This window comes from Macadamia integrifolia, chromosome 8, assembly GCF_013358625.1.
Source record: "Macadamia integrifolia cultivar HAES 741 chromosome 8, SCU_Mint_v3, whole genome shotgun sequence".
NCBI classification, from domain to species: Eukaryota; Viridiplantae; Streptophyta; class Magnoliopsida; order Proteales; family Proteaceae; genus Macadamia; species Macadamia integrifolia.
This window is the reverse complement of record NC_056564.1, coordinates 17019168-17031014: the sequence shown is the minus strand read 5'-3', so window position 1 is coordinate 17031014 and position 11847 is coordinate 17019168. Positions and strand designations below refer to the sequence as shown.

At 36.5% G+C, this 11847-nt stretch overlaps 2 protein-coding genes and 1 pseudogene across 3 annotated transcripts in view; 1 reads left to right on the top strand and 2 right to left on the bottom strand.

Moving 5' to 3' along the window:
- Positions 1-1660, bottom strand: part of LOC122086132 (polygalacturonase inhibitor-like) — a 2053-nt gene extending 393 nt beyond the window's left edge. The window contains exon 1 of one of the 2 annotated variants that reach the window (XM_042654847.1): positions 956-1660. In XM_042654847.1, the coding sequence (XP_042510781.1) occupies positions 956-1648 (693 nt within the window). In that variant the 5' untranslated portion in view covers positions 1649-1660. Of the gene's footprint in view, positions 1-365 lie in introns of those variants that run through there. The other variant, XM_042654846.1, reaches the window with a different exon arrangement.
- A 4604-nt stretch (positions 1661-6264) lies between these two features.
- On the bottom strand, positions 6265-7501 carry LOC122086187 (polygalacturonase inhibitor-like). Its single transcript, XM_042654916.1, has one exon. It carries the CDS (start codon positions 7481-7483, stop codon positions 6479-6481), a length of 1005 nt encoding a protein of 334 aa, XP_042510850.1. The 5' UTR covers positions 7484-7501; the 3' UTR covers positions 6265-6478.
- A 1190-nt stretch (positions 7502-8691) lies between these two features.
- Positions 8692-11847, top strand: part of LOC122086757 — a 5261-nt pseudogene continuing 2105 nt past the window's right edge.

The window sequence follows — 11847 nt, the reverse complement described above, 5'->3', positions numbered from 1 at the left end:
TTATTTAATGTAGAAATAAGAAGGATATTTTTCAAAAATTGAAATTCATTAAATGCAGTTTCTGTGTGAAATAATCTATTTATTTAAAAAAATAATACAATATCAAATTCTAAATACAACAATAGAGGTGTCAAATAGTATATGTTTGGATGCCAAGAAAAAAAAAAGTAGCAAAAGCATAATAAGACATGAAATAACATAATTTTTATGTATTTATCTTTCTCGGCAAAATTTCTTTTCTTTTCTTAACATCCAAACTATTCAATGGAGTTGGTAGCCTAGTGGTAGAAATCCTTGCTCCATCATCACTCGAGTCAGCTAGTTAAGGATTCAAGTCGATACGCTCTACTATAGCTCGTTGATCATGGGAAAATGTTGTTTATCATATAGGGACTTTGACCTTGAACTTTTTTCTTTCTTTTTTTACAATCAAACGGTTGCTAACCGGAAACACAGGGCCCCAACAAAATGAAATCCAATCAGACGGTGGATAACCGACAGTACTCAAATATTTCAAAGCCTCTTGTAACACCACAACAGATACAATACCTTCGTAGATCGTAGTTCGTACCCTTATTAACGCAAACATAAAAATACCAAAAGAAACAGATACAGTTTGTGCCGTCTACAGTTTTCACTTACAAGCGGTGAGTGGTGAACCACAGAGGCACTTGTTATGGTAGAAGGAGTAGGAATCGAAGTTCTGAACCTTTCCACCTTGAGGGATCTTCCCACACAATCGATTATAGCTCACATTCAAGTACTGCAAATCCAATCCAGTTATCGCCTCTGGTATGCTCCCATAGATCTTGTTGTGTGAAATGTCTAAGTGCTGCAAGTTCTTGGCGAATTCTACCTTTGATAGATCAAACTCCAACATGTGGTTCCTTGACAGATCGATACCTTCCGTGGACCCATTTGCCTTGAACAACATAGACGCGTCCCCTTGAAGCATGTTTCGTGATAAGTCGATGGTGTTGAAATCCACGTCCCCTAAGGATTTGGGGATCTCACCGGAGAGCTGGTTGTGAGAGAGGTAGAGGCTAAAAGAAGGCTGTTTGAATTTTCCGAATGATTCTGGGATTGTTCCGATGAGGCTATTGCGATCGAGGTGGAGAACTGTTAAATTGGGAAGGGAGGAGAGGGAAGAGGGGATAGAACCGGAGAATTGGTTGTAGGAGAGCTCGAGGAATTCGAGGCTGGGGATTTGGCTGAGGAAGGAAGGGATTGGGCCGGAGAGGTTGGTATTGCTGAGGCGGAGCATGGTGAGGTGTTTGAGGTTTGTGAGGGTGGAAGGGATGGTTCCGGTGAGGTTGGTAATGTGATGAAACATGATATAGTTAAGGTATGGGAGGTCGCCCACTGCTTCAGGGATTTGGCCAGAGATGTTGGCTTGGAAGATGGAAAGGGTGACGATACGGTTAGTGGTGGAGTCGCACTCGACGGCGTACCAGTCGCAGCAATCGGTGTTGGGGATCCATGAACCCATGTTGTATGGTTGAAGTTCTGCCTTGATCTTCATCAGTGCTTTATAATCGTTTTTGTTGCAGCGAACAGTTTTGGATAGAGATCGAGAAGAAGAAGAAGAAGGTGTTGGGACAAAGCATAGGAGCAGGAGAGTCAGGAAGACGGAGACTCGGGTGTCCATGGTGTTGTGGTGTTTTTCCTTTTTGAGTTCTCAAAGTAAGTTGTGAGCTAACGAATTTATAGTGGAATGGATACAGAAGAAGATGAAGATGAAGATGGTGGGGACACTTGAATGGATCAGATCTTATCTTGTCTGGAAGCCATAAGTATTGGCAAATCCCTACTTTAGTATTTTTGATGGCCTACAATAACAGTGATTGATGACAAAGGCAGTACCTAATTAGCCACGTGCTTTACTTAGGCAGTCAAAGTTGTCAATTGTGACTAGTCAACCATAAGCGTCTTTCTTGCTACGAATCAATCAAAGCGAAAAAAAAAAAAATGTTTTTCTTTCCAAGTGGCTCGTTGCCAAACTAGAATAGTTCACTTCTCCTTACTCAAAAATAACATTTTTTGGTTTACGTATTTTTTTAAACATCCTTTAAGATTCGATATCTTTGGATATAAGTTCAAAACTTCAAATAATAAGGAAATTCTTAAAACCCACATGGCAAAAAAAGGCGACAGGTGATTAAAAATCCCAAACCCTTCCCCCTTGAAAGTTTAAAGTTCAACAGCCATTACAAAAATAAAGATAAGAAATAAGGGTTTAGAAAAAAAAATTAGGAAAAAGGAGGCACCAATACACGGTGTATACGCCTTTCACAGACTCTCACCTCTATCGATGCGGTGAACTACATGTATATGAATTGACTTCCACACAAACTATTAACCACCAATGGTTGTAAATGTTTTTTTGGAATTTAAATGCCTTTTAACCCTTCAAATGTTATAGATTTCTACAATTATTTGATTTTGAAAATATACAAGAGTCACGTGTACAAAGAAATTAATAAGATTTTGGTAAAAAATATAGATTAATTTTTAAAATAAATCTTAAAAGATATTTTAAAAAAAGAAAAAGAGAGGAAAGGGATTTAAAGGATTTTAAAAAAATATAGAGAAAGAAAGGATAGGAAGGGACAGAATAGGAGATGGTGGAGATTAGAGAGAGAAAATCATAAAATAAATTTTAAATAGAGTAAAAGAGAGGAATGTGAGGAATTTTGATTGGTAAGTAAATTAATAATATTTTGGTAAACAAAATTCCTAAAATATAGTTTTTTTTATATAAATCCTAAAAGATATTTTAAAAAGAGAAAAAGAGAGAACCCGAAAAAGAAGGGAAAGGCTTATTGCAAAAGAAATTGGAAAGTGAGAAAGAGAGAGATAAGGAAAGGGCTCTGAGTGATTTTTTTAAGAATATTTAAAAATATTAAAAAATATAAAGTGTACCAACAATATCGGAAAAATAAAAAAGATTGACAAAAAAAAAAAACGAAAGAGTTAGGGTATTTAAATAAGTAAGAGGGGTAAAGTAGTCAAGTGAAAGATTAGCCACGAACCATGAGTAGATGCACTTATGTAATAGTATGATAGTATAATAGTATGATATATAGATTTACTGAGGAAGCTTTTCTTTGGGAGAGTACAGTTCTTGCACGGGATCTAGATCCTATCTAGTGGCTGAGTTGTTCATAGAGGCATCCGATGGTTGAAGGGATCTAGGAACATATCCCAATACATGATTGGGTCCTCCCAGTCGTCGGACGCCTCTCTAGGTAGCCCAACCATTGGAGAGGATTCAGATACACTTGCGTGTACACGAGGGCCAATAGGAGCACACAAGAAAATATCTTTATTTTCCCTTTCATAAAGTGCAGGTTAATCGTTTTGCCCCTACTTTCCCCCACGAGAAACATTCGAATTGACCCATTCTAATTTTAGTCAGTTCTGATGACTAATAAGGGGAGCCACCTTCGCCAAATGAACCTAGTCGGACAGAGCATGGTTTTGAGGTATCACTATCGGATACTTTGCCAATATTGTATTAGTGTAATGGTACAAATCAGAGGCAGAACAATTAAAAATTCAATCTTTTTAGGAAAATGAAGGGCTAATATGTTTCACACGGGCCGATCCGCCGATGTATGCCTATCCGTATCAGTGTTACATCGATTTCCAAAATACCGATACCGTGCCCCCAAGACCATGGGGACGGTGTTCTATAGGCAGCTTGTTTTTTTTGGTCGAAACGGTTGTGATTGCAAATCAATAGAGTTAAGGTACCGAAAAATGTATAGGGATGTGATTCGATAAGGAAGCTTTCAATTTATTTATTTATTTATTTTTTGCTAAAAAACACACATTAGGTAAGACCCTTATGAGGCAAAGACAGGATAAGAGGCCACAAAAGGGTCAAGGGGGGGGGTTCAAGGTCGCACTTAATTGAAAGAAGTAAAACGTGCATGACATGCTGTATGAGATATGGGAGGAATGATTCAAACTTGAGCCATCAAAAATTTGTCTTTACATTTAAAAAAAAAAAAAAAATCCTCGACGGCTTAAGGTTGCGCGAACAATTATGCATGGTGTATGACCGTCCCATACCTATCAAATATAGAGTTGAGAGTGGGGGGTGCATCTTAGATCCTCATCCCTCATTGCTCATCCAATAGCTTTGTGCATGGCATGGTTTAAGGAAAGGGATGGAATCGGCTTGAATCCTTTGGATTAGATTGAAATTGCCCTTGATCGATCTCAATTCTTAGTTGATACTGTATTGATGGATTATTACAGAAAAGGGTAAAATAGTAAGAAAAAAAGACATATTTTAAATGAAAACCAGTAGAATTTCTAACCGATTAGAATCGAATCGATATTGGCATTGACAAATATCAACCATGATTGTGTTCTTACACCATGCATGGTGTATGGCTATGGATAAAACCCTCCCCCATTTAACTCTATCAACTAAGTTATTAACAAATGAGATTGGAAATCTATCTTATTTTATGAAAAATGAGAGGGTTAGGCATGATTCCATCTTTCGATAAGCTAGCAATATGAACCAATCACACACAGAGTTGAACATACAAGGGCATTTCAAAAGGGTAAGAGAGAGGATAACACACATTGAGCACCCTGAAGATATGCATTGTATCATCAATCGAAGAAGTAAATAAAATTAAGAGGGAACTATATTGGTCTCACTACCAAATGAAGAACAACAATTAGATTCCCAACCAACCAAATGAAATATCAAGTAATAGTGGCCGCAAAAAGAATCCTTTTGAGACTTAAATCAAGGATGGTCATTAAAAAAAAAGAAAAAAAAAAAGAAAAGAAAAAAGAGTGCACAAAGGCTCTCACTTTTGCATGGTATGGAAGAGGGCCGAGAGACATTTATAACAGATTCAAATGGGTGCAAAAAAAGGGTTGACATTATAAGTTTCAGTATGTAATCCTAAGGTCCTGCAACTAGGGATTTAGTTCTTTGGTATTAGATTGGTATCGCTCTCCATTTATAGCGATAGGAATCAGCTAGTATCAACTTGGATTGGTCAATTTTACCCCTAAATTCTTATCAGAAATGAATTTTCTATGATTTTACCCTTGATGCCATGCAAATACTCGATCCTAGATCGTTCAAGTACTGATATCAACTCTAGAAACCCGTCACTGATCGGCCAGAATCAGGATCTATCTTGGCCAATTCCAATCTAAATTGCCTTATTAAACTGATTTTAATACCGATTCTTGAAACCTGGTAGTGCTAAATTAACCCTCCAAGAAAATCGGAGTTAACATTACGTTAGAAAAGCTTAGATTTCATTTCCTTTTTATTTAAAACAGACATCGAGGGAGTCCTTAAAAGACGGTGTAACTTTTTCTTGTCCTAATTCCTCTATTGAGAAACTTCCAAATAAAAGTTATAGACGATGTATGGGAGGTACTCAGCCCAATTCAAGGGCCGCGGATTACTAGTTATGTACCATCTCAAGCCAACCCATAAGAGTTTGATATAAAGAGTATAACCTTCCGAGCTTTATTGTTTAGACTTTAGACTATAAATTGTAAACAGAATTATATTGAACCTAATGTTCTCTTTGGTTTGTTTTCTATTTGTATTTATTTCTATTTTTATAAATATTTGATAGAATTTATAACACTTATTTCTATTTATAATGAATTCGAATAAATCACAAATCACAAATCAAAAATCATAAATTAATCTCAAGCTATTTGTAATTTGTGGTAACAAATCATTTGTATTGATTTTAGCTACCTTAAATAAGCATGCTTGTTAAACTACTCAGAATCAATGGTAAATAGGTAACTTCAATATGTTTTAGACTTTTGCAATAAAATATTTCAAATCCTATTATCTCTCTCGCTCCAAGCTGAAGGTGAAAACTAAAAGCTATTTTCTCATTATATAATCTATTTTATAAATAGTAATCAAAGGAATACTATTTGTGATCCATAATTTATTATCACAAATAATTTATAAAAAATAATTAATAAATACAATTAGAAATCTTACAAAGAGAGCCTTAAGTAGTGCCAAGGCTCCAGTTTATTACGATTCTAATTCCAGAATCGGTTTAAATCCTAGAAACCCATCATGTATTGACCAGAATCAGGATTTGGGTCGGCCAATTCCGATCCAAATTGCCTGTTTAGACCGATTCTAGTTCGGTTTCGTGAAACCCTGGTAGTGCCAAAATAACCCTTTAAGCAAATCGGAGTTAACATTACAGAAGAAAAACATTAGAGGGGAAAGAGAAGACTTCATATCAAAGGCATTCGTCTGGAATTTATTCATCTATTTCCATAAACTAATACTGATTTGATTAAGAAAGTCTATCACGCAAAAGATAAAATAGCATCTTATGTAAAAAGAAAAAACCAGATACAAGAACTTCTTCGTTCTTTCCCTTATTTATATAAATCTTTTACCCCCCCAAGAAAATTTATTTTATGTAGTAGTTTGTGCTGTCGACGGTTGTTACGTACAAGCGGCGAGAGGTGAGCCACAGAGGCACTTGTTGTGGTAGAAAGAGTAGGAATCAAAGTTCTGAACCTTCCCACCTTGTGGGATACTTCCACACAACAGATTATAACTCACGTTCAAGTACTGCAAATCCAAACCCGTTATCGTCTCTGGTATGCTCCCATAGATCTTGTTATGTGAAATGTCCAAGTGCTGCAAGTTGCTGGCGAACTCCACATTCGATAGATTAAACGCAAACATGTTCCTTGACAGATCAATCGTCTCCGTCGACCCATTTGCCTTAAACACCATTGACGCATCCCCTTGAAGCTTGTTCCTCGACAAGTCGATGGTGGTGAAATCCACATCCCCTAAGGAATTTGGGATCTCACCAGAGAGCTGGTTGTGAGAGAGGTAGAGGTTTAAAGACTGTTGGAAATTTCCGAATGTTTCGGGGATTGCTCCGGTGAGACTGTTGCGGTCGAGGTGGAGAACTGTTAATTTAGGGAGTGAGGAGAGGGAGGAGGGGATGGAACCGGAGAACTGGTTGAATGAGAGATCGAGGAAGTCGAGATTGGTGAGTTGGCTGACGAAGGAAGGGATTGCACCGGAGAGGTTGGTATAGCTAAGGCGGACCATCGAGAGGAGTTTGAGGTTTGTGATAGTGGAAGGGATGGTTCCGGTGAGGTTAGTAATGTGTCGGAAGACGAGGGTGTTGAGGTATGGAAGGTCACCCACAGCATCAGGGATTTGACCAGAGATGTTGGCTTGGAAGATGGTAAGGCTGATGATGCGGTTAGTGCTAGAGTCGCATTCCACATCGTACCAATCACAGCAATCGGTGTTGGCGACCCATGAAGCCAAGTGGTATGGGTTGTTAAGTGCTGCTTTGATCTTCATCAGTGCATCATAGTCGTTTTTGTTGCAGCGAACAGTTGTGGCCAGGGATCGAGAAGAAGATGGTGTTGGGAGAAAGCAGAGGAGGAGAAGAGTCAGGAAGAAGGAGATTCGGGTGTCCATGTTTGGGTGCAACTCGGCTGATATGAGTTCTCAAGTTGTGAGTTAATGAATTTATAGTGGAATGGATATAGAAGAAGATGAAGATGGTGGGGACAGAGGAGTTGAAAATGGACTGGGTCTTATAGATTCTTATATGCTCATCTGGGCTGGAAGCCATTAGTATTGTCCGCGGCCAGGGAGGGAGTATGGTAGTTTTCCACGTTCGTTAGGTAGTCAAAGTCACAGATTTTGACTGTGACTTTGACTAGTCAACATTAGACCTCCCCCCTCTTTTATTTTTCGTAAATAGTCAGAAGCTGCCTATCCTCTATCTGATCTGAGATACAAAATGTCAAACCCAGAAATCAGATCAATGGCGTCGGCATTAGCACTAGTTAGTTATTACTTACTTTATTTGAGAGGTGATTAATGTAACGGTGTCCAGATTGAGCTTCCCTTATATATATATATAAACCGTGAACAAGATTCCAAATGACCTAATCTAATTTGAAAATAATTTAGCTGCTACCATTCTAAAAGTTTTGGAAGCCAACTTCACCAGGTAAACCCAACAGGACGGAGTCCATAGATTGCTTATGTCGGCTCTTAGAATGCACATTGCTAAGTGCCTAACCACCCTTATGACCTTATCTATATATATATATATATATATATATATATATGAGAGAAAGAGAGAGAGAGAGAGAAATTCTCGTTACAAGTGTCACAATAACATTCTACGCATATCCTTGTAATACAAGTGAGCTAATGATTTGCTTTAGAGCTTTATTATTATCTTAAAATAAAAACATTATTGCATAAAAAAAGATAGAAATATTTAATGAAGGGGTTATTTTTTTGTCACTGACTATTTTTGCTACATTTTCATGTCAGAAAAAACAAATTTTACCCAAAAAAAAAAAAAAAAAAAAGGGACAAAATCAGTAAGGGAGTAGGCCCTGCCAAAGAAAGAAGGGGATACACGAAAAGCCGACGGAAAAGGTCACTAAGTCCATGAGAGCTTAATAAACTTGGCAGCCCCTTTGGCAAGAAAATGTGCAATAATGTTCCTATCCCTAGAAACAAACATAAATTGAATACAAAGAAAATGTGCAATAATGTTCTTATCCTTAGAAATAAACACAAATTGAATACAAGAAAACAAAGGAACAAAAGCTAAAATATAATCAAGTAGGGACGCCTAATTAACAAGTAGCTAGGCCTAATATATGGAGGCAGCTGAGCTTAGAAGGTCAAAGACAACATTTTACTATTTGTTATATGATAATAGACGGGCTAGTTCATGGGATAGAGAACTAGACAAGTATTTCATTGGCACAATTTCAGTTTGGATTCAGTAGAGAAAATAACTAAAATTTCCAAAGATGCAATTTTGTATTTTATATTCATCCACATATGATGGCATTTTAGTAATTTTATTATAATTTTGAATCAGTGTATGAGCAACTTTCCTTGCTTATATTAGATTAAAATTTGACAGTTGAGATGTATGTGGAATTCTCTAACACATGGACTAACCCATCTACTGTGAAGTGGTAAATAATGAATTGATAATTCATTAATTATAGTAACGCCTAGGAGGACCCTTGATGAAATAAGAGTGGCTTAAATTAACAAACATTCCATCCCTAAAAAAGTAGAGCTCAAACTACCTTTTGAATCGGGTTAACATGGCATTGTTCCTCTCAACCCACAAAGGGTGAGCACCGCAATTATGAGCAAATGAAGACTTTTTGAGGAATTTTAGCCACTTCTAATATTAGCTTTGCATTTGTATTCAATTTCCCTTTTGATATCTCTTAGAATTCAAAGCAAAGCTTTCATATTATTTTTTAAGACTTGAAATTTTCTCCGTATATCAAGAGGAGATCCTCTGCCCTAGAGGTAATCACCCCACCTCATCTCACACAACCTATGGGGTGGGGGGTGGGGTGGTTACTATTGGAAACAAGATTTTTTCAGCCCAACTTGACATGCATAGCGGAATTTTGGATCGATTCGGGCCGTTCTCCATATCATTAAAACCAAACAAGTATGATAACTAATAGAAAATAATGAAAACAATACTTATAAAGAGCCACAAGCGAAGCTCCTCTTCTAGAAAATGGTTCTTCCTCAGACCAGCAATCCAAGTTTTGAATTCTAAGTGTGTAGTAGGTGCAGTTTATAGAGTTTTCGAAACTTCACAAATTTCAATTGACTATCTAATAGCCCTTCTCTTTGCTTCAATAGTGTTACTTTTAACTTATTTTTCTTCCTTGTGTAGAAATTAGAGTTCAACACCAGTGTGAAGAGAAGAGAAGAAGAAAGATAGAGAAATGGAGAGAGAAAGCCAAGAGAGGAGAAGGAGAATGAGATGCAAAAAGTTGGAATCCAATTTCACTCTCCCCACTTTTATATAATGTGGGACATTATATTATAATAAAGAAATTCAATTAAGAAACTTAAACTCTTTTAGGTTTCCTAAAACTTTTAATTCTTTTTTTTTCTTGGTTTATATAAAAATCTCTCTTCTTTCCATAAGACACTTATGCCAAATAAGTAAATTTCTCTTCTTCCTGTAAGGCAGTTATTCCAAATAAGTAAATCTCTCTTCTTTCCATAAGGCACTTATTCCAAATAAGTAAATTTCTCTTCTTTTCATAAGGCATTTTTCCAAATAAGTAAATCTCTCTTTTTTCCATAACCTTGGTTTATCCAATATGACTTAAATACTTGCTTGCTAAGAAAGGGAAGAAGCAGAATCTAAGAGGGATAATGCAAATAATTAAATAACTCGTTAACTATACAATAATTATTCATCCGTTCCGAATTTAATTAATCGATATTAATTAAATAACCACCATAACTAAATTATGGTCATACCCCCACAACTATTAACATCATCATTATGGAATATATGGCATGTACATCAATACCACCATGACCTCATTCCATCGTACATGTCCATATAGGAGCGTGCACGCACGTAAATTGTGTTTAATCATTTCTAATCGTCATTAGAAATATAAAATCATTTCTTAAATGATATAGAGCTCTGATTCAATACGATTGTGCATAAACGCTCTCTCTCTTGATGTTCCCCTAAACGGGTATTGAAAACCTCGTTGATTAGTTTTTCACTATGTACAATTTTGTTCACACCTAATATACCGGCTTAAGTCCATTTGGACTTTGATCATTGATATATCAAAGTATGTGTGCAAACACCGCAGTGTCAATGTACATAATAAATAAAATATCTCAGGTTAAAAGTAAGGTGACATGTCAATTCCCATAAACACTTTTGGTGGTAATACATGAGGTAATATGACACAAAAAGATTCTTTGCCAAAACACACACATATGCGTGCTCACATAAGTACACTGACATCTCTATATCTAGTAGTACAACATGTGACAACCATTTATGATAAGAGTGTCCAACCCAAACCCTAGTTGTGACTTCCATCTATAAACCTATTAATGGATATATTGCTCATTTATAATTCATGTAATAAACCAATAACACTTTATTAAATTGAATCGGTTCAAATTACAAATAAATTGGGTTTGATGGACACAATATCCAACAGTTACCTATAGTGGAGGGGTTCTGGACTCAATATTAATCACCATATATATATATATATATATATATATTTCTTTATGAAGTGACAGTAACATAATAAGTGTCTCCTATTGTTTATTCTAGCTGCATTATTGAGAAGCCAAAACCTTATGTTTACTATCTTTGCGTCTTCCTGGCCTTGCTATAAGGATTCAGATCCTCTCTAGCTAGGAGGTGGCTGGAGAAAGGATCAACAATACCCAAACTCAGAGAGAGAGAGAGAGAGAGAGAGAGAGAGAGAGAGAGAGAGAGTGAAACCCTCTGTTTCTCTTGTTTTGTTTCTTGTTGCTTCCTCTCCGAGTCAACCTCCGGCTGGAGTGGATCTGAATTGCGATCCCCTTGCTTCTGCCTTTTGAGGACATCCTGAAAAACCATAATTTATATTTAGAGAACTAACTATTTGTTATTTAATAATATAGAGGCCTATTAGCCTCCTCGACGACGTGATCAAAGCTACCATCACATATGTAAAATGGATGATTCTCAAAAATTAGTTGCTGATAGTCATCACGGGACAACGGACTGTATTATCAATGAAATAATAAATAAAAGAGGGAAAAATATTCGACTGATCAACCACTCTAATATTCTCATGAATTAGTGTTGAGAATAAATGATATGAAGAAAAGCAATTTGATTCCGCCAAACAAATGAAATAACAAGTAATAATGACAACAGAAAGAATGGCAACCTTTTGAGACTTAACCAAGGGTGATCATTTATATAGGCTTTAAATAGATGCAAAAAGGCCTAC

Bases quoted from the DNA above. Each gene is read 5' to 3' on its own strand.
- LOC122086187 (XM_042654916.1), bottom strand. From the start codon at position 7,483: ATGGACACCCGAATCTCCTTCTTCCTGACTCTTCTCCTCCTCTGCTTT.